This window comes from Xiphias gladius, chromosome 7 (genome assembly GCF_016859285.1).
Source record: "Xiphias gladius isolate SHS-SW01 ecotype Sanya breed wild chromosome 7, ASM1685928v1, whole genome shotgun sequence".
In the NCBI taxonomy this organism is placed as follows: domain Eukaryota; kingdom Metazoa; phylum Chordata; class Actinopteri; order Istiophoriformes; family Xiphiidae; genus Xiphias; species Xiphias gladius.
Window position 1 is genome coordinate 14,199,878 of NC_053406.1, and position 27,942 is coordinate 14,227,819.

General features: G+C 40.3%; 2 protein-coding genes across 2 annotated transcripts; one reads left to right on the forward strand and one right to left on the reverse strand.

Moving 5' to 3' along the window:
• Positions 1-6,376: 6,376 nt before the first annotated feature.
• Positions 6,377-26,703, reverse strand: cpda (carboxypeptidase D, a). Its single transcript, XM_040130148.1, has 21 exons — positions 25,882-26,703; positions 24,279-24,526; positions 20,451-20,593; positions 20,107-20,276; positions 19,190-19,611; positions 18,843-19,034; positions 18,043-18,210; positions 17,559-17,668; positions 17,245-17,347; positions 16,520-16,662; positions 16,254-16,423; positions 15,820-16,122; positions 15,385-15,580; positions 14,933-15,068; positions 14,589-14,735; positions 13,559-13,657; positions 13,387-13,451; positions 13,069-13,200; positions 12,342-12,527; positions 9,614-9,716; positions 6,377-8,966 (listed from the first exon to the last, which is right to left on the reverse strand). The coding sequence occupies exons 1-21, from the start codon at positions 26,526-26,528 to the stop codon at positions 8,740-8,742; spliced, it is 4,110 nt and encodes a 1,369-aa protein (XP_039986082.1). The 5' UTR covers positions 26,529-26,703; the 3' UTR covers positions 6,377-8,739.
• LOC120791637 (uncharacterized protein C22orf31-like) lies at positions 10,276-11,415 on the forward strand. Its single transcript, XM_040130149.1, has 2 exons — positions 10,276-10,530; positions 10,670-11,415. Exon 2 carries the CDS (start codon positions 10,679-10,681, stop codon positions 11,207-11,209), a length of 531 nt encoding a protein of 176 aa, XP_039986083.1. The 5' UTR covers positions 10,276-10,530; positions 10,670-10,678; the 3' UTR covers positions 11,210-11,415.
• Positions 26,704-27,942: the final 1,239 nt, after the last annotated feature.

Consider the following 27,942-nt stretch of genomic DNA (forward strand, 5'->3'; position numbering starts at 1 on the left):
CTGGTCTAGACTCTTTGAAATGCCAAACTTTTTTGAGAAGCACCAGTATGTATTAAGCTACCTAAAGATAAAAATAAGGAATTACCATGTACAAATTTAACTCACATACGCACTGCTTCCTAAAATATGGACATTTCCTCCATAATGGTTTTAATTGTTTATTATCATGATATTTTTTAACATATACCTCATATACCTCGTGCTGATAACTGGAAGACTTTCTTCTTTTTTCCCACTTAATTGTGCCTTCAAACTAGGTAGAGCTTTATGTTTAATGATTTTTGTTATTTTCTTAATGAAGATATTTATGTACATCATTGTAAAAAAGAAAATTCCTGTACTATAGCTTGTATCCAGTTCAAAATCAAATGATTTTGTTGTGTATGTACTGTATTATATGTTTTATTCTGGAATATGTAGACTTAAATTCCTCAGTTTTTACACATTGTGCTTTATAGGGTGTGACATTGAATTTAAGTTTATTTTGGGAATTTTTTTTGTCTCAGAGAAAGCTCCTTAAGGCATTGTGTGTTACATAATGAACTCGATATGGTCTTGTTGTTCTAAAATCACCATGTTTTGCACCTAAAAATTCTTGAATGGCAGGTGTGTAAGGCATGTCCAGAACAATTCTCGCTGGTATTAGCTGAAAATGCAAACCTTTGCTGTTGACTGAAGTCTGTTCGAGTAATTTCAGAAGACGTGGATCATGTTTGTTTCTGTGCGGATGTATGGCATTTTTAATGTAATTTCTAAGCCCTTAATACACTGTTTCAGACTTAAAAGTGTACTTAATGTCGATGGTAGAATACTGTTTTTTTTTTATGGATTTTTAAGCCAGGTTTTGATGGTTTCAGGAAGAAATGATCGACATGATGAGCAGTTGTGTACAGCGTTTGATGTCAATTTTTAAAGTTGTGTTGTTGAGTTTTGGCATTAAATACGCAAACGCAGATCACTTACATTTAATAACAACACAGGTTTTATCCTTTAAAATAGCTTTGTTATGTTAAAGGTTTATAATGGATATAATGCAGAGTAGTATCCGTCTTTGTATAGTGATGCTGCTCAGGATGCTGTACAGTAGCTTGACCTGATTTAAATATATTGATCAGAGATGAATTCACAGCTATCTTTGTTGGTTGGTAAGATAGAAATTATTACTCATGCAGTAAGATCCCAGCCTGTGTACAAAAGCTCAGTGCCGTGACATGTGTTGCCATTGTTCTGTCTCGTACATTTTAAGGCATTACATGCTGCTGTGAGCAACTTCTGCTACAGAGAAGCAGCATCTTGAAAGATGAGTACACAGAGCAAAGAAAATGAGAAGCCAGTTTAAGTAAAACTGGAAGGAATGGGGACAGTTTTGCAGACAACGTCATATCTTTGGCTGAAAAGGCTTCTCATTCATGTCTGTGCTCCTCTTTGAGAGAGAAAACATTTTATTTTCCAGCCAGTGCTTTCCTCTGTCTGAAAATTATGTTTTGTTCACTCCGTCAGGGTTGGCCTGGTGGAGTCTAAAACCAGACCTCTGGTGAAAATTCTGGAGAGAAATGTGAAAGTTTCCATGGCTCATGTTAACGTGCAGCCCATCCCTGGACCCAGGAAGGCAAGTAATAGCAAGTAAGGACGTGATTTTACAGTAATATTTGAACTCATTCCTGTTTGTTTTTCTTATGATATATATTTACTCTCAGTCTGCAGATAGAAAGCATTAAAGCTTGCTTCTCATTTTGGTAGTTAGACCTTGTACCTTGTCAGCTCATTGAACTGTATTTCTGTCTGTTTCAGAGAGGGAGTGAGCACAATGTGGCTGATTGGACTTGTCTGCAATACAGACGGGTCTAAAGACCAGAAAATAGACTTGACTTCTGACATCCTTTCCTTTTCTTGATATTAGTATGTTTTTTTTTTTTTTCTTTTTTAAATTCAGTAGAAATGGGAGCAATGTTGTGTAAAATTAGAAATCATATTTCTATTTCATGCTGTTGCAGTCTACAGCCAGGCAGAGAGCTGTAGGATACATGAGGAGGGGATGAGCATATCAGCCACATACGTGAAAAGGGGAAAATCTCAGCTGGGCGATGCCTAATGGCACACGCAAAAGGGTTTTCAGTCCAAAACTGAATCCTGCAGCGAGCCATCAGATCTCTGCCAAAGTGCTGCATAGCCACACAGCGCCTGTCAACAAAGGCCAATCAGGCTCAAAGAGAAAAGGCTGGCCTCAGTCTTAACTACCAGCCAAGAGGATGAAAGCTGACAAGATTTGCCAAACCATTGCATGCTTTGTTGATGAAAAAAAATCTGCTAGTTTCTGGTGTTAAAATGTTGTAAATGATAGTATTGTCATTTTAAAGGAATAGTTCACCAGTATGTGAAATATACTTATTTGCTTTCTTGCTCAGCATTAGATGAAAAGATGGCTACCACTCTTACTTCTGTACAGTACATCTGAAGCCACAGCCAGCAGCTGGTAAGCTTTTATTTTTTTGAATTACAATATATCTCATTTGTTTAGTCTGTATGAAAACCAAATTGAAAAATGACAGAGAGTTATGCGTTGCACTATTTCTTGGCCTGGAGTCTCCACTAGATGCCTGCCAACCACACAGTGACAACAAGTCTCCAGGAAATGAATGTGCCCAGCAAAGAAATAGTCCGGCACAAAGCCCCTGTAAAACCCCAACGTAACATTTGAACACTTACTGATTATTTATTTAAAATACAGATTACCTTTGGACAGAGCCAGGCTAGCTGTTTCCTCCTGTTTCCAGTCTTTATGCTAAGCTAAGATAACCACCTATTGGCTGTAGCTTCACATTTAACATACAGATGTAAGATTGGTATCAGTCTTCTGTTAACTCTTAGCAAGAAAGTCAAGAAGCATATTTTCCAAAACTAATCTTTGACCATACCCGGTGCCTGTGTGTTGATATTAGTCAAAAGTAAATGCAATAACCGAGTCTTTACTGAGAATGTTACAATAAAAAAAAAGATTTTCCTTGTTCTCTACAGGAATCACCGTCTGTGACAAAAGGATCATCAGTTCAAGCGTCCAGACCCATCCAGCTCACTTCACCCTCCATGATCCCACAGGCCACGAAGAGACCTTTTCAGAGACTTTGTCTCAGAAGCTCAATCCTGATGAGGAAACAACTCAAGACACAAAACCCACCAGCTCTGAAGAGTCAGGTGTCTTGCTCAGTAGGAGTCAGTCTCCTGATGTGAGCCCACCAAGCAACAAGAGACCTGGCACTCCTGAGCTTGAGATGCCAACCGAGAAACTCAAATACGACCTGGTATGCTACATTATCCTCGAAGGTGTCCTGTTAACAGACCCTATTAAACTTCTCAGCTAGCAGTTAGATAAACAAAGAGACTTAGTTCTAGTAAAGATATTCCTATGTTGTGACTTACCTCACTGTCTGTTCTAGCTCACTGTCGAGCAGCATGACCTGCTCTCCGGCCCCACCAAGCCTGCTACTGTTGTGAAACATGCCATCAAATTACCACTAATCAGGTACAGCACAGAATTATGAATAGAAACCTCTCCTTAGTTCCCTCTGGGTGCTCATACCCGTACTCTCTCCTGCCTTGTCACGCCCTCTATATGCAATTTATGGTACGTACAGCACACATGTTGAGATCCATAGGCTGGCCTGTTGCACAGTAGACTGATAGAGCTGAATGAAGGTCATAAATTTTCACCACAAGAGGGCAATGAAGCCTTTCTACTGGCCTCTTCCTCAACCGCAGCAAAGCCATGGGTGCACTGTCCAAAGACCAGTCAGCTGGTGACAGCAAACCCTGCTGCAGAATAGTTATCTTTACCTTCGGTAATCTCTACAAGTGGCTCAGACTGCAAGTGAAGAAAATAAGGATTTTGAATGCTTTCATTTTTCCCTTTAATGTGTTCATTTGGAGACCAGATAATAGTAGTAAGATTCTGATTCTGATTATTAATTTTAGGATGTATTTGTGAGGATGCTTTATCGTGATGCTCATTAAAGATATATATATTTTTTTTTTTTTTGGTGCCATTTTCCTGAAAGTGCTTTACACAGAAGACAATGTCAAGACAATTGTCAGTTGACCTCTGTGAGCTCTCTGCAGAGTGATGCTCTCACGTCATCTGCTGTCTTTGATCAAGTGCAAGTAATGACGGGGACTAAACTAAATCGCTAACAGCAAGATGGAAAGCGATGTAAGTTTCTCTAGTATGGTTTTGCATCATACAGTCCCCTATAACAGATGCAGACATCCTCAGAGGAAAGTATGACAAAATGATATGTTTCCTTATAGGGTCATTTCATTTTGATTTGATTTCCAGCCTCATCCTTGGCTTTGTGATTTTTTTCTTCACTTAGCATAACATTTCAGTAATCCCATGATCCAGAGTCGGGAACAGGACTCCCCAGTTAATGATATTAAATTGACCTTTTTAATGTACCTGAGCTATCAGAGTTTTCTCATCAACCCATAATGTGAAAGGGTTTCTGAGTGGGGTATGGGTTTTTGACCTTTGAAGTGTACAGATTAACCTCTGTACAGTAACTTGGACAATTTTCACGTATTTTCTTTTTTAAAAGAGCTTAAAAGGTAAGACATGACCTTTAGCCTTGATGGATTTTGTAAAGTTAATTATATGACTTGTGAGCACTCATGTAACATTTTGAATCGAACCAGAATGGGGTGAGATTTAGCCGAGCAATATCAAACAAACTTACTTGTATTCTCTTTATTTATTTATTCATTTGTTTATTTTGCTTAATTTTTAATTTTCTTAATTTTTTTATTTCTGATAGGCAGTATGTATCATTAGTTGGAGGAGGGATTTGTGCCAGACGAGACGGCAGATACTCAGCCACAGGAAGCAGACTCACAAGTTGGCCTAGCTAAAGGTTTTCTGTTGTTTGCATCTCAATCTGGTCAAAATTTCCCAAGATGTAGCTCATTAGAGCGTGTATGTTGCTGCCAAGGAACAGTTTTTCCTACGCCCCATGTATTTGGTCTCTTTAATGTCATTATGTATCCCCAGTCAGGTATGGCAAGACATTTTTATCCTTGGCAGACCATATTTATTGCTATTTTATCTCCTAAATTTGGGAGGGGTGTTTATGTTAGCTGTAGTTTTAGACCTTTACTTATTACTGAGAGATGCAGTTGTGATGTAAAAACTAATTGCTGACATAAAGGAGAGGCTGTAATGTATAAGAGTCTTTGATTTGAAACTTTTAAATAATTATCTAATGGGATAAATGTCCAAATCAAAACCTGCAATGGCGTATTTACGTTTGTCTCTAATCAATCATGGACAACATTAGGACTTCATCCAGAGTATATCAACAGGTCCGCTCTAGGGTATGGGGCTCCCCTATAGGTGTGGCCCCTCTTTCTCCCACCTAATGCACTTCGTGTGGGGCAGAGGCTAAGGGCAGGTCCCCCTGTCTTCCCGCTGGGCTTCCATCTGCTGTTGAGGTGGTTAGGTCCCCAGATTGAGGGCCAGACAATGAGTCTATGACATGTGTCGCTGTGAGTGACAGAGGTTCTCTCAACTTCTGATTTGTACAAGTTGATAGTTGCGTTGCTGCACTCTCTCTTTGGAGAGACTTTATGAAGTCTTCTAAACTGGATTCTGATGTTATGATGCTCCTCAGTTGCTCCACCAGTGCCCCTTTCACAAACTTATCAGCACGCTGTCTTTCCGCTTTTGGTGGGTCCAAGTCAAACAGATATCGCTTCATTCATCTCCCACTCCTCTCCTCCTTGCCCAAAACAGGATGATAAAGGCTAGAGTATCACATCTGAGTAACTGAAACAATGCTACTGTGCCTTCAAAGGAGAAGACGCCACATCGTGAGATGACAGGGTGTTGATATGAAAGTGCGGTCTCCTTCTCGGGTGAGATCAGAGGAGGCCCAGTAGATGTGAACTGTTATGTTGCTCTGAGCGATCTGACCAGCGTGGTGGAGGAGAAGTGTCAGTGTAATGCATTTGGCAAAGGCTGCTAACTGTTAAGGTTTTTTTTTTCTGTATTTGAATTTGCTGATAATTGGATTGGTTCATGTACATGTACATAAAAGACTGAAAATGCCATCAAGTATTTGTTAATCTTTAATGGCGGAAACCACTATGTGGTAGCTGATCCCTTTCTACATCACGGTTTAATGAGGGAAGTGGATTTAAATGCTGTTCCATAAACTTATTGGTATTAAAACCCTGTTCCTCACTGTTTCTCTTACAGCAGGCATGTGTGATTGAGCGCCACTGATTCCCTGAGGAGCCTGAAGACTACATTGTCACTATCCTGCTCCTGACCGAGGAACAAATTCATCCAAAAAGCAGTACCATACAATGCAACACAAACAGCAAGAGACACATTGTGAGAGGTTTTTATTTCATTGTGTTTTATGGGTCTTTGTGCATGTTAGCGTGTCACGATCACACAGAGGTTCTTACGAAATCTTTTGCTGTGTGCAGATTCATGGTGGACATGAACTGCACTTATTTTCCCATTCACAAGTAGCAAATATTATTTACAGCCAATTCCAGTTCATATAAAATCTTCACACCAACACAGCGTGACCCTGACACACGCTCAACTTTCAAAATTCATACACACGCATTCACAGACAGTATAGGAAAGAAAAATAATGTACAAAACTGTCTCTCTACACAGATATCAGGTTTAACGTGACTGACAGCTGCATCTGTTAGAATGAAAGAATATCTTCTCCAAGTAGCTGGAAATCAAGGCAAATTCTTTAGCAAACAATTGTGTATTCATGTATGTATGTGATGAAAAACATGCAGAGCATCCCCAATCTCAGAGCCACCTGATGGTTAAATGATCCTGTGCAACAATTTCAATTTAGTTAGGAATAGTTCCACGTGGATTTCTAATGTAAGGAAAACCATATTCGTTTGGTTTTTGGCAGGTCACCTGATTTGCTAGAAGTGAAATTCACTGCCATAGAGGACATTTGAGCACAGTATTAACATAGCGGTCTCACTTTTTCTTCTAATAACTCTCCAGTTCACTTGCACGTCTGCACACAAACCTGCTCCCTTGATTTGTCCATAAACCCCATTCAGATTTTGTTGTCCAATGACCTTCAGAGAAATGAGAGATGGCAAATTACTGCATTATCATTTCACACCAGACTACACTGTTCTTTAAAGCCACTAAGGCAATCTGTCATTGTCCCCGCTGAGTGTTTGAAGGAACATGCACTTCTTAGTCAAATGGATTATTACCTATGTCCTCTTTGTTTTACAATAAGTTTCGAGGTGGCAGGTGACACTGACTTCTTGATCATTAATGGACGGACAAAGCTGGTACGACTTTTGTCATATTCATAGTATTGTTTAGTGGGGAAAACACATTAAGATAGTCAAATGAAAACAATATTGATATTCCTTATAGTGAGATTGTAGACATGGTAAAAATGCACATTCTTGATCAAAAACAGGGCACAGACTCAATGTGACATGAGAAACTCAGCAATGTTCCATGTATAGACAGTTTGAAATGATCCTAAAACAAACCCATTAAATCCAAAAAGAAAAAAACATATACACATTCTTTTCACGATTACCTATTTTGAGATTCAGAGTTTTGTTCTTGGCCAATGATACGGGACGATCCTTGCTTTCCATTTTGTTCAAGCGACCTCCGTGCATACATCAGAGGACCCTGCACTAACTGAGAAGGGTTTCATTCAACAGATTCTCCCTGATGTTTTAAAGCTTTCGAGAAGCTCGCATTATGATTTTGGCCACAACACTGACTCGCTGGAAAAATACAAAACTATTGAATCCAGATCAGCTAGCCTAGAGTCATCTGTGCAGAAACAGTGCAACATTGGAATTGAGCAGTCCTTTAATCATAATTTCTCTCTCTTCCTACCACCTGAGTATAGGATGGATAAAATTCAAACATGGACCAAGTATCATCTCTTCACTTTGTTGCTGCTTTCTGTCACATACTACAGCCAGACCAGACTGTAAACTTTACAGAAGCCAAGGCACAGTATTGGATTCAGTCTCCAAAAGGCTCGGACACTTCAACGTGGCAATGGCATCTTAAATCAAACAAACAGATGATACTTCTGATTTCCTTGCTCAAAGTAGAACTGAAAGAAACACATGGTGATGACATATCAGTGGGGAGATTGAGAGAGATTAAGCACTTCAATCCAGAGTTCATTACACATCCACTAAACAAATGTTTATTTGGACTTATCGGCTTGACCCCTCAGCCTGGCAGGACAGGTAGTGGTCTTCAAGAGCACGCTTAAATGGCTCGGAATCAAACCAAAAAAATAAAAAATAAAGAGCTGCGGGACTCAAAAACCTGCAAAAAGGACGGATGAGAGCCACAGTGGACCAAACCTCTTCCTCCCTCTCCCTCTCTGTCACCTTCAACCTCTGTCCTTTTGTTGAACCAATCAAGCAGAGATGCAGCACAAAAAAAAGCAAGCCCTTCAGTCAAGACACCAGCATGATGTTCTTCTAAGTATTGATTTAGTTGCACTAATAACCGTGTGACCAGAAGTGAGTGCTCAGAGCTTATTGGTATAACAGAACAAAGTGTCTTCAGTCACTCTTATATCTCAGTCATAAAGAGAGAGAGATGCTGCCCAAAGTTCAACCTGTACCTTGTTGGCCAGGGGTTTGATTTAAGGGGGAGATCAAAAGAAAAATACTGAGCCAACAGCCAAATTGGTGCAACTGTTCTTAGATTTTGTTGGCATACAGTGTCTCTTCATCGCTTTCACTCTCATCCTGAAACTCGTGGGCGAGCAGGGACTTTTTGGAGCCCATAGAAGTGAGCCGGATCTCGTCGTCATAATCATCGCGGTGCTGTCGCAAACGGTGGAAGCCGTCCTTCTGACGATTAGACTTGGCTGTGCACACACACCAGATGATGCACGCCGTCACCACCAATGCTGTCATCGAAGCCGCTGCAGGGAGGAAGAGAAATCCACATCTCAACATGTCTGCATACGTGCACACACAAAACTTTATAGCCAGGAGAACATTTAAAGACTTAAAAAATTATTCAAATCACACACATTGGATTAAACAATGGAGCGATGAGATTATTTTGTGCTGATGATTAAGTACACTAAATATAAGGTTGACTGTCAATGACAAAGATCCTGTGGGAAGACGCTGTCACTACAGTGTGGACAAAATTTCTTGGTCAAAACTCTGTTTATTTCAAAGAGTTCAAACTGCTCATAAAAAACACTGAAAAAGAGTCAGTGTGCTTTAACAGTATTTGAGAAGGGGAGGCAGCTAATGAATGCCCATCATCTGTGTTAAAGACCACAGGACTAACATACTAGATGGAGTCAAACCATTTAAGAGGTGAACTGTGTGATTCTTAGACTATTATCACTAGCAAGAGTTGCATCATAAGAGCTACAAAGCATGGTAACAGTTGACATTAAATCAGAACATGACATCAACAACAAATTACAGGTTAGAATACCATTTTAGCAGTTTACAGTAGCCAAAACACCTAATGATATATGATGGAGGCTTTATTTTTGTCAAATAATGCATTTAGTCAGCGCTGAAAAGGCCGTTGCATAGACATGCTTACCTGCACTGGCCACCACAAACTCTCTGGGCAGGCCAAAGATGCTGTTGTCCATGTCAAACTCAATGATGATGGAGCTAGCAGCTTCATAGGAAGAGACCACCACCTGGAACACAGCAAAAATACTTCAATAAACCTCTGAGCCTTCCTGACACGTGGTCACAATTCATGAATGTTAGGAGGATGATTTATAGTATAACAGCAACATTCCTAATAGGAGAGGTCTATGTCAAAAATCAAAATCAAACTTTTCTCTGCAGTTGTTTGGAGTTTGGCAGCTTCTGTGTATAAACTGCAAACTGTTGCAGTCAAAATAAGGCACATCCATCTGAAGAACTGTGGCCATGTTAATCAAGGTACTTAAAAAAAAAAAAAAAAAAAAACTTGTTTCAAGAACTTCACAAACTTTTGCTGACTTGAAGAGTCCATTAGTGGCATGTGAAATTCAAATCATTAAGATGAAGTTTTCTTTGTTGTGCTTGTTTTTCTACTCATTTCATGTCTAAGTTTTCACTCAAAATGCAACAAGTAAAAGAAAACATCATGCTCTACCACATCTTCTTATCCATCCTGGCTGTTTCTTGAAAAGGAGGTAAAACACATTTAGCTGTCTGCTAAAGCTCCATACAGAAGTGGGGCTGTTAATGATTTAATTAGCAAGGCTCAACAGCAGGTGTGACTGCTTAGTATAATCTGGTGCAGGTTGTCTAGTAAATCTAAAATAGGATTTGAACACTGGCTCATATAAATCCAAAATTACTCAGTTATCTTCTGAGAGGTAAATTACAAGAATATCAGAACTCACTTTTTTTTCAGTTTAAAATATGGGGAAAGTAGACTCTAAATGCAAAAAAGAAGGACTTCAAACCATGTGGTTTCAGACCTGATTCAGTAATGTGGCTTGAACACACACCCAAAGAGTAAGTGCACCTCTTGATCCTAATTCCTTACCTCTTTTCATTATCAGTATGGTTTGATGGTTGTTTTCTGACAGCAAGACACAAAAGAATCAACAGAGGCCTCCAAATCCACTGAAACTAATGTGCCTTTCATTTCTAGAGGTATGACATGCGTCCCTATGGCCTAAGACGGAGTATTCGATGTCCTAAGAAATATGGGGAGGCTCTTAAGGAGAGGACATCCATGTTGCCCCCAAGTCATGATCTGGACTTGGTGTGTGAGCAAAGTGAAGCAGAGCCCCAGAAGCCCCTGGATGACAGGTATATAAGGAACGCTGCTGTTCTGCCAGATCTCACACTGCCCCAGGGAGACAGAGCACTCTCTACTGAAGAGAGGACCTCCAGCAGTGTGCCAACCAGTCAGCCAGGTCCTCTGATGATCCATGGCTTCACGGTAACAGAGTACCAGAAGACATATCATTCAGTGGTGGATCCCCTGCTCTTTAGTCCTTGCGGGAAGCTCCCAGCCTACAGTCTGCAGCTGGGGCGTAACATTAAGGAACATCTGTTTAAAGAGCTGGCCTACCCAACGCTTCTAATTTCAGAGAAGCCAAATGGAAAGGTGGAGGTGATAGAGAGATTTTGTGTGCTGCGCCCTACACCTTTCATAGACGTGGACATTAAAGGTGAACCACAGTAATATTCTCCCACAGACTTTCTATGTAATGAACATGTTGGGTTAATTTTTGTTTTTTTGTTTTTTTTTGTTCCCCTTGCCATGTAATAAGCAAGACGGATTAATATTTCAAATGTTTGAACAAAATATGTTAAAGAAAAAAAGTCATTTAATGTTTTGACATGAAGTTCCTCTTTATGAACAGTTTAATAAAGTCAAATTATGCAAGACCTATGAAGCCAAAATCTGTGAATGCTGCGCCTTTGTTGGGTTTGCATCTTCTGAAGCAGAGTCCACTGTGGTCAGTCCACCTAATTCTTTTTTTGCAAGCATCAACTTCTAATTTTGTAGTGTACTGTATGTGTGCATAAGATCAGCACCCGTACAAATGACTGCATGTGGATACAATGGGGGGGGGGTTTGATTTCAACTTTCCATCAGTTCCTGTCATAAAAATTTATAATCAGTCAAAGCCAAACCTAAGCCCTGTTAAAGTAACTTTCTCATGTCATAATATAAATTAATTTAACAAACCAGTCTGTGTTCTTGAACATAAATCTGAGGTAAATATATATAACAGATTTTTGCTGTTGTTTTTAAAATATTTCTGATGTAAGAAGAAAAAAAAAAAACCCATCAGAAAACATGTTCAAATGTATTGTTGTTTAGTGTTAGCCTTTGTACAGTAAAGCCTGTCAATTAATGTGAGAGTGAAAGCTGCAGGTTCTAATCTTGTGTTCATAATGTGTAGTGAGTCTACCCTTTTGTTTACACTTGGATCATAGCCAGCAGCACATGGAAGTATTCACCCTCTTTTTAAAAATAATAAGTACATTACCATACAATTACAATACATGGTACATAATTAAAACACTACCTCTTTAAAAATTGCCTCAATTTGTACCGTGAGACGTATCTCATCTAATAAAAACATGTTTTACTCCATAACAGTAATGTTTCAAACTTATAATAATTTTACCGGTTTCAAAAGGGAAATGGATTTCATCTCCACATGCCACTCCATGGCTACTTCAAATAACTGTACTGGTAAAGTGTTACTACACCATTATCCTCTTTTTATCCCATCATCTCCATCTTCCTGAAGGATAGTACATTCCTAGCCCGCATGATACATGGTCTATATCTAACTGTGTACCTCTTGACGTTGTTGTTGGTAGCCATCAGCAACAGCTTCAATATTGTGGTTGCCAGGAGCCAGCAGCGCATGGAAGTATCCGCCCTCTGCAGTAAAGACTCTCACACCCCCATTCAGAACAATGATTGCCCCAACAATAGGCTTTCCACTCTTGTCCCTCACCACACCACGCACACCTTTATGGACCTGGATGGGGTAGAAATGGAGGGAGAATTAAGGCTAGGGATGATGGGAAAAATTTAAACTCTTAAATAGGTCATCTTAAATCTTTGATCCGATGATTATATGTATATAACTATACACACACATATATATATATATATATATATACACACATACACATACACATACACATATATATACATATACATACATACATACATACACATATATATATACACATACATATACACATACATACACACACATACATATACACATACATACACATATATATACACACATATATACACACACACACACACACACATGTATACATACACACACACACACACACACACACACACACACACACACACACACACACATACACATACATACATACATACACTTATTTAAAGCTAGAGCACTCACTAATTTCATGTTTTCACACTGCTGTATGACTTTCTAAAAATATCTCCTTTAAAATGGGTTACAATAGTGTATCAATGTTAAACAGGTCAATTAAACTTCTCCATGTTGTGCTGATAAAACTCTTGCATCATACCTCCACCAACATGCTTAGGAGAGCCTTCTTGTTCTCAGCCCAGAGTGTGGCCAGCTGCTCGGCAGGGGGGAACAAACAGCAGCCAGTATACACTGTGATTTCTGGACAGTGGCCAAAGTCCATGCTGAAATCCTGGGAGGACACGTAGACGCATGATGACACATTAGACAGTAAGTGGGCGGAGGTCCATTTCTGACTCTGCTTTACTTCCCATTTGATTTGACAGGTATCTCCAAACTAAGATTCAGGATCTCAAAACTGTTCAACTCCACTGAAAAATTAAGTGTACTTCACAGGTGCAGGGGTGGAGAGACTTACCTTCATGCTCCCCATGTGACTTTGTCTCTCTGCTGCCCTCATAACTCCATCAGGGATGTTGCCCACTGAGTGACAGAAAAGTTCCATTAGCTGTTAACCACTATCATCTTCTTACTGACTGATATTCAGGACCAAAATGACAGGAATTATTTATAGTAATTGAACTACATACTCTGTCCACTATTTGAACATCCAGTGTCCCCAAGGTGCATCTTGGGGTGGTTGTTGGCATAAACACTCGCCAAGTACTTCAATGTGCCTTCATTTTCAACTGGAAAGATTACAAATGATGAAATAAAAGCATACAGACAAATATTTTCTTATATAAAGTGATGTTTAACAGCAATTTGTGTTCAGAGTGCATATCCTTTGTCTTGCTCTTTGAAAATTATAATTATTATAATATGTGTATAACTGAAAATGAAAAGCTTGTCAATTCAAGCTGTTGCCAGTAAAGGAAAAGTACAATAGTGCTGTGACTTCATTTCTCAATCTTTTATATCACGAAGTCAAAACAAAGTCTAAAGCCCCACTACTAGCATCCGGATGTTGTGTGAAGTGTTGGACACTAGAACAAAATTATTATTTACTGAATCGCATAACCTTATCAATAATAGGGCTAAAAATATAATATTTGTCCTGAGCGTGGTGCTTATCGAAAAGGCTGTAGTGTCTTTCATATCAAAAGGGCTTAGGGTTTATCTTCTTGGGAGCATAACTTCAGCAGTCAGTTCTAGATAAAATTTGCATGTTGTGTGCAAAGGTGATATTCTGGCTCACAAGTAGCGCTACAAGAAGGTTCATGGAGTGTCCAACTGGAGGGGGTTCATCTTCGAGGGAAACTAAATGTGTTCAGTAATTGTCGTGGAAATCTATCAGTTAGATTTAGATGTTTCTTAAATGTATCTGCAAGATTTGGCCTGATGGTGGTGAGTAAGGAAACAACGGTTAATCTCCAAATGCATCAGGATTCATCAATGCTGTGGACAATGAACATGCATACCAAATATTAAAGTAATCTGGCCACAAATTGTCAAAACAATTTGCTTGGGACTTGTGTGCTGGATCTATGGCCAAACGGGCAGACTAACCAACTCAAATATACTATAAATTATATAACCTAACAAGGTAGATTCTTTACAAACTTGAAAACTTTGAATAAGTAAGCAAACAAAAAGCACTTTTCTGGCTAGTGTTGTTACCAGACTGGACAGGCTTGTCATAAGGGTAAGTAGTGACAAGGGCGCCTCCATCGAGGGCAACAGAGAGAGTGTAGCTCTTTTCAAGAATCAAGTCCATCATCGCTCTGGTCTCTGGTTGGGCCTCCACCACACGCTGTGATGCATTGCCTTAAAAAGAAAACAGATGGTGGACAGGAAACAGAGCTGTTAGAGCATGCTTTGCTTTTCATAGCAAGTGTACATACAGGCAATGACATTTATTTATTACATTCACAACAAATCTTTGACATCTGCACTGAATAAGTAGACTGGATCTTCTTTGTCTCGGTCTCTCAGTTGCACTCACACAAATCCATACAACTGACCAAAGAAATCTGTGTCCAGATCCTTGCCGTGAGCATTGGTCAAGCCCTGGGTGGAAGTGCACTGCTTCTCCACAGCCTGTTCTCGTCCATCTGGGTTGATAGAGGGCACAATAACAATCCGGGTCTCGTTGATCAGCTAGGGAAGGGAAATGGAGCAGGAACAATTACAGACATGGCTGAACAAGATTTTTCCCAGGACTATTTTTTCACTATTAAAAATAAATTATAGTAAATTGACTGAACCCAACCCCAGCTATAAAAAAAAAAAAAAAGTGTGGTTGTCTCCACTACAGTAGTGTGATGAGAAAATTGTGTGTATTTCTTTTAACAAAATTTACCATCTTTGAAAAGGTAGAATTTGCTGCATGCTGAACACAGTTGGTACATATACAGTATCATTTTCCAGTCTAGCCTATCAAACACTATACTTCCTGAGGAGCTCCAAAACTCACCCTGGTGATGGCTGGGTTCTTGCCGTAGTTGATACACAGGAAAGCGGCAAACTCTAGCAGCAGCTCTGTGCCCACCGGGGCATTGCCATGGATCCCTGCTACAAAGCGGATTTTGGGTTCAGATGGTTCAGGTTCATCTGGTTTGTTGGAGATTTCCAGAGCCCAAATGGTTCGAAACTCTACACTTTGGCCCAAACTGGACACAGAAGAGAAGAAACCAAAATGTAGGTCAGTATTATAAGATTCTTTCAATACAAAGCAACGAGAACGGTAACTGAAGTTACGAAACACAGAACGGTTATGGATAGCACTGACTTTTGGCAAACAGAAGATGAGAGGTATAGAGGTATGATTCTAATCAATAATGCACTCTCAAAGGGAAATAATGTGGGTTGGTTCAAATACGGGGCTTGGGGGAAGATAAAGCCTGCCTACCTGTGTAAGGATGTAATTTCGGGAAAGTTGAGAGTGAGGCCCCTCATGAACGCGGACAATTCTTTGTAGCGTTGGTAGCGGAAGCTGTTCTCTGTGGCTGTGCTCCTGACCAACTGCTCCAAACCCTGGCCTAGAGAGAGGTCCTTGATTAGGCTCTGAAACTCCTTCTCAGATGGGTTCTGTGTGGGTCGAGGGCCGTTTTGAGACTGGCCTTTAGAGTCTGAGTGTAAACGTGTCAGTCTGAAGTCCACCACCTCCACTCTCTCATTTGAGACTGTGGCATAGGTTCTCACAGGCATATACCTGGACAACAGGGAAAGGTATTTAAAGTTAATAGCACCGGATACGTAACAGCACAGAAATCAAGTCTTTTGTCAGTGACCGCACTTTAATTGTTTGCTCTTCAGTTCTTCTTCCTGATATTCAAATCTTACCCATGAGCAGAGGCTGTGATAGAGTAAGTGTTAGGGGCCAGCAGTCTCCAGTAGTCTCCAGTATGAGCCGTGGTGATGTTGTGGTCTATCTCCGCCACAGTAATGGTGGCATTAGGAATTCCTGTACCGTCACTACTGTCAGAGACTGTGCCCTTTACTCCAATATGGACCTGAAGAGATACATAACCACATACGCATTATTAGATGCAAAACTGAGTGAAAGCAAGGGGGGAGTTAGAAGTAATGTTGATATTTGGTTTTATTACCTGATGTATAAACTGAAGCAAGGCTCTTTGATTTTGTTCCCAGTATTTAGGCAGGTCCTTGGCCATAGGGTACTTTGCACAGCCCAACTCAATGGTCACCTCAAAACAGTTGGTGTTTAAGTAGTTCCAGTCCTGCATGCCACCTGAAAAAAAAAAAATCCTTGTTTAAACTCACATTGTGAATTGAGGTTTCCCTTAAAGCCAGTATGTGTAGAAGGATTATGGGATTACAGCATTTATGATGGCAAATGTTTTTCTTTGTAGAAAAATGAGTGAGTGGAAATTCGAAACTGGTGCATGTGTTCGTTTCAGCCCTTCAAATTTTACACTTAGTGGATTAAATTTAATAACATTATTAGCTGCACAACGATTTAGAAACCAAAAGATGTGCCAGATTTACTAACAATCTCCACAACATAACTTTAACATTGTGTGAAGCCCACAACTACTCTGGCTTGACTGAATACACCTTTTGAAGACAAATCAAATGACTAAAACTGTATATAAAACATAAATAAAAATCTCGGGTGTATTTTAAAGGATATAAAAAGAAGTTTGAATTGGCCAAACAGGTGGGAGCAAAGCTTATTTTCTACATCTAATCAACCTTTCCAGATCATGTGAATAAACTGAAGAATCTTAAATATAAATGGCTGCTTTGCCTGATCTCCTGTAGGAGAAAAATGAATGTGAGCAGAAAAGGAGGATGAGAGAAGTAGGCATACCAGGAACATTGTACCAGTTGGCACCATTGGTGATGCCATCCTCAAAATATTCATCAGGGTACAGGTCCTCACAAGGGTGTCCATTGTGCATCAGAGGATTCTCCTGCACACACAAAAACAAACACAAGAGAAAACTAAACAATGAGTGCTATTGTAGTCAAGTTTTCAAACCTTGTCTGTCCACAGATTTCATAAAAATCCCATGGCTTCCAACAGTGCTTTAACTCCACATTTTGTTTTCAATTACAACATAAAACCACAAGCGGACATTATCCCAGCCTGAAACATATCCAACAGCAACAGTGTCCAGTTACCTGTGAGTATGCTCTAGACACCTGCTGAAAGACCTTGTCGTCAGGCGACTGGCTGTACTGAACTGTCCCTTCTTTGTCGTCATCATAGGGGTAGTTGACCACCAGGGAACCTGAGTTCCACAACACAAAGATAAGACGGAGCAAAAAACTAAAGAAAAAAAAACACCTGAATTTGTGGTTAAAATAAACTTCAATATGCAGGCACTGGTTGACATTTCATAATCCAGCCAAATATTTAGATTTAAATTGCAGACTTTAAATCGTAGCAGTAATCCTTTAGAGTTGTTGAAGTAACTTTATGGGTTTTGTTACCCTCTTTTAGAGAGTTTCAATAACAAAAAAATAGATAAATAAGAAAGTAAGAAATAAGAAAATGTAATATTTTTAATTGTAAATAAAATTAACAGACTATTATTATCAAAAGGTAGCTGTTAAACTGAAAGACTACAATCTTAGGCACTAAAAGCTCAAAATAACATCGTACCTCCATGGAGGTTGGCTGACAGGACAAAGGGGATGCTCTTCAGCCAGTTCATCACAGCTATAGTCTCTGGCTGTCTGGGCTCTGTGATTGTGGTAAACTGGTCCGGGAAGTTGCGGTTAAGGTCAAAATTGTTGCTGTTATTGCGCCCTCTGTAGCCCTTTACATCACCTGTGAGGAAATAAGCAATAACGAAGAGTCATCTACATCTATCTGCATCTGTAACCACAGCATGTTCCTACTTGAAGATGTACACCTCATCTTCTCTGTACTTCATGTCACACATCAGCAGCAGCTAACAGCTAAAGGATAGTGGCAGATGGAGGAAGGAGGGAGTGCTTTGTGAAACTTTCCCATACTTTAAAGGTGTTCACAGAAGCACAATGGTGCATTTATGATATAGGCATAACACAAACTCATCAATAAATCTGATGGTCTACCTCCTAAACTTATATGAACAAAGAACATACAGCCAATTTCTTTGTGATCACTCAAGTCTCTATGTGTGTATGAATGTGGTCTGGTCACTTTGCAAGCCCTGTTTCATTTACAGTGGCTGTAAGTTTGATAGCAGCTAGCAACATACACCAAAGGAATGCTAGTCAAATGATCAAATTACTGTTCAAGTCCTGTAATGTTATACCTTTGCACCATAGCAATACATCTAATACCTTTGTGACCTGCATACTAAAATATATTCCATAATGTTGCTAGTCTTAATTTCATACTGTGCAGATACTGTTACTTTAACGTTGCCTAAGCAGAACCGTCTCATTGTGCGCCCGTGTGTCCCTTTCTCCTACCTTCAGTGGCTACCTCATAGCCGTCAGGGTTCATAGAAGGCATGATGTGAATGCGGGTGTTGTTGACCAACTGAGTGACCTCTGGGTCAGTACCATAGTTACGACACAGGTACTCAATGAGGTTGAGCAACAACTCGCGGCCCACCACTTCATTACCATGCATGTTGGCCACATACTTAAACTCGGGCTCGCCTGGCATGGAAACAAAGAGTAAGAGGCAAAATTAAAATACATATTAACATGATACCAAAGAATGTACACTATCATTTAGAGGCACAGTCTTCATTAAATGTAAACAAAAGGAACTATCCCTTAATAACTCTATTATACTGCCACGTAAGACATACCATGCTCATGAACAGTGGGTTTGTCTGAGATGACCATCACATAGAGCTCGCGGTCTTCCACAGAGCGGCCAATAGAGTAAAGATGGGCAATAGAGGGGAACTCGCTGCTGTACTTGCGTAGGAAGAGCTCCATGTCTGCGTAGTTGTGGTGACGAAATTCCTGGGGCTGGATGGGTTGATGTTCAGGTGGAAGCAAAGGAGGGCTGTTCTGGTTTCCCTCAGAGGGAGCCACCCACTTCTGGGTGGAGTCTGGAGAGTTTGTAGTGGTGGTGGAGATGTCTGGAACACTGGTGGATGGCGTGGAGTACGTAGGCACAATGCTGCTACCTGCAGCCTCACTGCCCACAGCTGCCAAGGTAAAGTTAAGTTTTGTGGCTTTGTCCTCCATGACCTGGACATTGTGGAATGTCATTGATGTGTACCTGTGTACAGAAAAAAAAAAAAAAAAAAACACATGCTTGAAGACTTCAAGTTCACCTTTAAATCACCAGTAAGCATCAAAATTAGATGTCACAGTTGCCATGACAAAAAAAAAAAAAAAAATCATCAGTGCATTTCCTTTTAATCTCTCTAACAGTAGCATTCAACAATGAACTTGTGAAATATCGTTTCTTCACTTCGATAACAAAGACTTACTCTCTAACTCTAAGGAGGAAACAGCTGGTGTTAATCATTTATTTAGTGCAGCACATGTGGTTAAATCTGGAGAATAGACTGAGACTGAGCTTCATTGTTTGATAGTCTTGAAAAGCCAGATCTGGCAACAATCAACAGGCAACAAGCAGCGATAAACGCACTGCTCGCTGGCTATAATGCTAAATGTAATGAAATTTGAAACCTGACTAGTGTTTCGTTCAATGCATAAGCTCTGTTTTTGAAACCCTGCCATGCAAAGGAAGTTCAGTGGTATTACTCACCCTGGGGACACAGCTGTGATGTTGTATGTGCCTGGGAGCAGAAGGCGGTAGTAGTCGCCATACTTTCCGGTGGTCAGGTTGTGGCGAATGCCTGCCACCACAATGCTGACATTGGTGAGGGCAGCGCCACTGACGGACTCTTTGACATATCCACGAACACCTATATGTACCTGGAAGACAGCGTTATTTTCAATGCCAAGGACATCTCGCTGAACTGGAGAAATATTATGCCTAAGTTATCAAACAGGGTTGGATTGTGGCATTATCCTTAAAAAAAACAAAACAGAAGGTACATTGTGATTAATGCTGATATATCATTACTCTTTTTAAGTTATAAGCTCTACCTTTTCCATGTAGGCTAGTAGGGATTCCCTGTTCAGATCCCATTCCTTATGGAGCTCAGTAGCAGGAGGATATTTGCAGCAGCTCAGCTCCATGGTGATCTCCAGACAGTTTCCATAGAGGTAGTTGTAGTCCTGCATCCCTCCTGGATAACAAGCCAAAAATATCATAGACCAAACATGTTGGAAATGGCATTCAATTACATATTAGATTAAAGACAAGGATATGTCTAAATGCAGGAATTGTAGTGATGTGTATAACACATGTGAAACTGTACTCAAAGTAAATTCCAAAACATGCTCTGCTTTACTAAATTTAACACCCACCGGTGCCAGGCCAGGCCTGAGTCCATGTTTGTCTTTAAGCTGTGGCACCGAAGAGACAGTGTTTAACGTGGCAAGACGCCATGACATCTGCAGTTTGCCAGCCAATCTAGCTGTCTACTAAGGCAAACAGAAAGAAACACTGGAGGGCAGGCTGTTCAGCTGGCCATCCCTCTGGAATGACACCAGGCAGCCAGAGGCTCATTGGCTGGAGGATTGCCATGACTACCTGCTGGGTGGCCACACGAACCCAGTGAAACGGCCACTATTTGCCACTTTGGAACAGTCAAAGTGGAAGGGCTCACACACCAAACACTGACAAATAACTTCAGTAAATCAAACAGCCACCCACCAGTCTCAATAAGAAAGACATCAACCACACCAGCTGTAGCTAGCTGTAAAGCACAACAAAGACAGGTCCAAGCACATTCTTTGACTTACAAGAGTATTTTCCCTGGGGTTCATATAAATCTATTTACAATGCTTTAATGAAAGTGATACACAAAACACCTAATATACAGAACCCCAAGACTTTCCAATATGCTAATATCACAGTTATATATGGGTAATGAAGTGCCATGCATACTACTTCATTCAGTGCTTTTTGCAGCCTATTTTATTTCACTCCTTTCTGTTGTACTGAACATCTACATGTCATAATGCTCCTACTTGTACCGACCATTTGGTTAAATTGTCAGACATCCATACTTCAGCCAATTTTTTAACAATCTCATCAGTAAAGAAAATTACAATTCATCCCTTACAAGCTAAGGATAAAAGCCACAGACTGTGATCTGGTGCATGCCTTGCCTCTGAGAGCAGACATACCAAAATACACCACAAACTCAAGTTCTTCTGAGTCATTCTCGGTCAAGCGACAGCTGTCCAGCGGTCTGAAACTTGGTGAGGGTGACTGGCTACCATGGCATTCACTGAAAATTGGAAAGGGCCACCTCAGAAGACGTAATAAATGCTTGACAGCTCAAGTTTCAGACGTGTTTTTCAGTTGTCCGTCTCTCATTGGACTAACAGAACAGATATGCTTAATTTTTAATAAATATAAGAGGGGCGTCCCCCATTGAATGCCCCAGAGTAATCAGTACTAAACTGGTGGGTACAAACATTCCCAAAGTACAATAGGGACCATGCCATCTGAACTTATTTTGATTATGGGCAGTGTATAGAGAGGAGTCAGGGTGATTCATTACAGGATTTACCCTCTGTGGTGGCAGCAGAGACAGCAGGGTGCTAGCTCAACCGAACCAATTTGAGCCTTAAAAGACTCACACCTGCTAATGATGAGCAAATAACTCTAAGTCTACATTCAGCTATACCTGCCTGTAACAGCATAACAAGCAAAATAAAACCTTTTTCTCTGGTCACAAGATGTTAGGCGTTGTCCTATGCTAAGTCACGTAGAATAAACTTGATTTACCACTGTTTAAACTTGATCAATACCATTGTCTTTGACACAAACTGCTTAAAGTAAACATCCTCCATATGCTGACTATGGCAGCACCAACCTTAAATATCCTGTCTATGTACCAGATCCGGTGACACACCCTAAACTTAGCAGGAAACCACTGGCCAGACAATAGAGCCAAAGTCAGTGCTAGCAGCTCAACTTTCTGTGTAGGGCCCTGGGGTGCTTATAATGTGAGATACAATGCAATAAAAAAATATATGCTATTTTTAGCCAAACATTTCAAATGATAATCCAAGAGGAAAATTATTTAGGAAAGTACTGCCATCATATGACTGTCGAAATCTTACAGTGATGCAGCATGAAAGTATGAGGTCTGAACATGCTCAGGCACAGAGAGGGCTCTCAGATTATAACAACAATAGAACTCTATTTTCCTACAGTAAAATTATATTCTGGACCTTGCTCCCTTACATTTCAGTAAATGCTGTTTTACAATAATCTAAACCTACAGCTTTGAACAAACAACCCATAAGTATTCTGAACAGCTTAGACGGTCTAAAAAATTACACCACAAAGTGGACATAATGAAAGGCAAAAAGCAAAGAAAAGGCACCTTAGTTATGTGCTGTGGGTTCCATGAAACAAAATACAGTTCACAAGAAAAGGACGCCCTCTGAGGCTAGACTGTGTCAAAAGATTATGAGTTAAGATAACATGTTATGCTGAATCATTATTTCAAGCCCTGACCGCAGCACAAAATAATCTCCTGTTCTTGACTTCTGGTTCTGGCGCTTTGCCTGGACCACTCATTATATCACACAATGTCCTGACCATTTCCATCATCTGCCATTAGCCCAGTTTTAGCAGTGATATTTCGTCCACTGAGAGGTGTCAAGACAGATACAAGTATTGTCTATTCCCCTGATTTACACTTCTTGCGGTCTTATCTTCATTCTGAACTATGGACATTGCTGCTGCTGAGATAATGACTGCCTCAACTAACAGCCTGAACCTTGTCTGTCTGCACACTGGCTGTTTCAGAAACCTCAAAAACAAAATAGGTCCTCTCACGCTAAAATAGTCATTCCCTACTCACTGTGCTTCAGTATCTGATGAAAATTAGAGCTGAGATTTACACAGATAGCTAATAGCAAACTCTTCCTTGAAGAGTGTAAGCTCAGGGCTTTGGTAATGATTCATTCCTCCAGTTCCTTGTGGTAGAAAACAGATAGGATGACATGTAATGACATCATATCAGGCTTAAAGTGACCTGCAACAGGAACAAACACTAGTTTTTCATAGAATTCCTGAAATTTTGGATCAATTTCACTACGTACACTTAAAAAAGCTGGGGGGGGGGGGGGGCTTAAACAGTTGGTCTAAACAATTATTGTACTGCCACTTCATAACATAAACTCACAATTACAGTACTACATCCGACTGAGGCAAATGCATGCTATAATCTGAAAGAAAAGAAAAAGATTGGACGACCGCACCCTTAATTTTTTTTTACAAAAAAAAGCACATCTCAACAGGAAAAGTAGTGTGGTAAACTGAAGCTGCAGACACTTGCATCACCACCTCTCAACCCCACAGACAAAACAAGACCAGAGAATATGCTGATCAAGTTTTCGCCCAGGCAATGAATAGAAGTCCTGTTCCTGAATCCGAATAAGATGTATCAGAAGAATTTAACCCAGCAGCCCCTAGGCTGTAATATGCCCAGAGTAAGCTGTCATATGAGCACAGTGCAATGGTAATCCTGTCTACTAACACCACTAAAACTTTCAGTAATTACAGGCTTTGGCAAAAAAACATGATGAATAGAGCACTCTAAACCTAAATACTTACAGTTTTTCAGTGTTTTGATACATGGAAAAACCAAAACCAGGCCACTCTATTCAGTTCTTGACTGAATATTGTGTGTGCCTGATGTGGCATTGCGAATGACCAATGATGAGTGAGAAGCACTGGTTTCAGGGACATTAATTCTTTCCTGAATCTCCTTCATTCATCTACAATAATTAGTTCTCAATCACTAAACTAAGCATTAAAAACAATGAACAATGGATCCTTCTTACCAGGCACGTCATACCACTGTGCTCCATTGGTGATGCCATCTTTAAAAGTTTCTTCCAGGGCATCAGGACAGTTGGGCTCGCCAGTCTTCATCACAGGGTGGTTCTGGGAATACACCAGGGCCAAGTAGCGAAACAGACTGTCGTCCTCTGACTGGCTGTAGTGGCCCTGTCGCTGGTGGAAGGCTGAGTCATCAAAAGGGTAACTAGCGACCACAGTTCCACCATGCAGGTTCCCTGAAAGCACAAATCTAGAGAGACAATGGCAGATTTTAGCCGCAGCCTGACAGGATAGGTTCACATTTTTTTCAAGTCTGCTTAAAAACAATATATGTATATTAGAAGTTACTGGTCCGTGTGACTGGTCCTCCTGTCCATACTAGCAATGATGTTAAAAGGGAATTTGGCAGTAAAATGACTGTCAATTTGGGAGATACCGAGTTCTTTTGCCCAATTCTGACTGGTGAAGTCTCATATCATAAACTGAATTTAAGAATACATTTTCACAAAGAACACGGACTGAACGATTTTAACCCTCAGCTCTGCCATTAGAGTGGCATCAGTGTACATGTGGGCATGTATTGTATTGAAAAAAACTTGAAAAAAACTGTCCTTTAAAAAGTTATTAGGAGAGAATTGCATTATAGGTCATCACGAAAATCAATATTTTAATGAATCATGAAGCTTCTTAGAGGGAAATTCCTCTTTCTGCAGAGCAGCCCAGGGCTATTTTAACTGGCTGAATATTTGTGTACAAACAGGGTTGAAGTTTTACACATCTTGCCATTATGGTGTCCCAGGACAGCAGTCCTTGCCAACTCTGTTGTGACTCACACATTGTCTCCCCCACCCCAGGCTCTAATAAAGACGGAAATTACTCAGTGACAAAAAATTTTGTCACTCTTGAGATTAAGGCCTCAGGTAACTGTTGTTTGGTTATTGATTAATGAGCATTTATTTTTTAAGATTTGTTTGGCTTTAAGGAAGGTCGTCCACTGGAATTGAACCGTGGATATTGAGTTTGTATGTATGCGCTCTAACTGTTCACCTACCAGGATGTCCCCCAATAATTTTTTATTTTTGATTGATCAATTAATCGTGTGGTTTATAAAATGTAAGAAAATAGTGAAAAATGTCCGGCACAATTCCCTGAAGCCCAAGGTGATGTCTTGAAATCGCTCGCTCCATCTGACAAGCAGCGTGTAACACAAATACACTCAGTCAATAAATCGATCATCAAAATCGTTTCCTGATTCATTTTCGGTCAATTGGCTAATCTATATCTCAGCTACTTGTTTCAGCTCTGCTCCCAGTTGAACCTAAGTCTCAGTGCAGTAGTTGCCGCTGAGACGACCGACTGGCACCCGCTGCACCTGAGGCCTTAATCACAAAAAAAGGGGGAGGTGAAGAATCGAGCTGCTCATTGACAGGAAAGGTTGTGTCGCTCTCCAAATCCTCCACGACGGGACACACATTGACCCAAAAGTGTTTACCGAAGCCGTTCCAGCCTGTGCCCCGGACAACTGGAGACTACAGACTCTTGCGGAAACTCTTGTTTGTGTTTTGTGTTTCATACAGGATTTTTTTTTTTTTTTTTTAAACTCACTTTTTCTCCTGGATCCATCTGATCACAGCCACGATCTCGGGTATATTATCTGGAGCGACAGTCGTCCCGTCATACTGGTCAGGAAAGCTTCTGTTGAGGTCCATATTTTTGGCATTATTTCGACCGCGGCTGTCGCCATTGCAGTCCCCCTCTCTGGACTTCTCAAAGCCGTCGGGGTTCATGCTCGGCATGATGTAAATATCCGTGGCGTTTACCAGCTCGGTAATGCGCTGCTCCTCCCCATATTTAGTTAGCAGGTACTCCACAAGGTACACCAGCACCTGCCTGGACACGGTTTCGTCGCCGTGCATGTTGCCAACGTACTTAAATTTCGGTTTCCCCGGTGAGTCTACGTCTGGGTCCTTGGTGATCCGCATCACCCAGAGCTCCCTGCCCTCCACAGACTGACCTATGCTCGACAGGTTGGCTATGTGAGGGTATTTCCCGGCTAAGGACTGTAGACGTCCGGTCAGGCTAACGTAATTGTAGTATCTGTTATAAGTTTCTACCGTTTCCTCCGTGGTGGGGCTGAGGCGTCGTGTCCGGTGGAGCCTGGCGTCGGCGGGTGAGACGAGACCGAGAAGAAAGGCGAAAAGTGACACCCGTAGTTTCAGCATCGTCGAGAGACGCTTCCAAGTGTGTACCATGTTGATGTGTCTTCTACTTCTACACCATCCGGACTTTCGCGACAAAGGCCAGGCGCCAGGGTCCGGTATTTTACGAGTGTTTTGTTCCCCGGCGACAGACGTATTTCTGCTGTCAGAGTCGGTCTGGCCTGCTTGTTTCCATCCACTTCCTCTCACCTCACCGGGGCGGGGCAACGGCGATGGCGTCGCGTGTTAAGGTGGACCGGCGGAGATCGACCTTTTGTTTTTTTAATCGATTTTCCACAGTTTAACAAGACGAGAGGCCCAAACGACCACATCACAATTTTGAAATATATGATGATGATGATGATGATTATTATTATTATCATTATTATTACATTTATATTATATAAATATAAATTATATACATATACACTGTATAAATATAATATTATTTACATATCTATATATGTGTATGTTTATATGTGTTTATAAATATATATATATATATTATTTCCCCCAAGAAATACCATCGGAGAGGTTTTCTGTCGCCCCCAGGTTCACTTCATATAATGTCGGTCCACTTTTGATTTATCGAAAATTTGCTGGAAATTTGCACCACTAAAAGTAGAATATCGACTGTAGGTGGTACCCCAACCTCCACAATGCAGCCTTGGTCTTGAACAGAAACTAAAAGTCAGAAGTTTTAAGACCATAACTGTTTTAGTTTATCTTGGGCTCACTTGTTGTGCTTTATCAAATCAATTTTTTTTGTCTGAAAAGTAATCAACACAGAAAGCCTAGGGCAAAGTAGTATTATTCTATAACAGGACAACTTTAAGTTTGCAAGCATAAATTATTTTCATTATCAACAGAAATGACAGTTCTTTTCTTTACTGACTGATTGGTTGTTTAGTCTATAAAATATCAAAAAATAGTAGAAAAATGCCATAATTCCCTGAAGTCCAAGTGAAGAAATTGCCTTATAATCACAGACCCAAATATGTTCAGTTTCACATTTGAGAAGCTGGTATCAGTGATTTTTTTATCACTATTGTAGCTTGAAAAATTGACTTAAAAAGTTAATCAGTTATCCAAATTGGTGAAACTTATCATTCCAGATTTAGAGTACTGGTTGGTTTCTGGGTGCCTTGGGAAAAAAATGAAGCTGTCTGTGCCCTGGGATCCCCTCAGAGGTTAAGTGGGCCATGCCTAATATGAACAGTCTGTTAGTTGTTTAAAAACTAAACTTCTTTTTTTCTGTGTCTTTGCAGAACAAGAGAAGCATTTTATTTCACCTTTTTTGTTTAAGAATAATGGCATGAAAGTACTGGTTTTATGTCGTACTTTTAAGGTCATGAGAGACCAAAACCCATTTCTTTGTTTGATTGTTCGTGAATGTAATTTATTAATATTTATTTTCTCTTTCTTGTGGAGTTCATTTTGTTCAGTTTAAAGATTACTGAATTAGTTA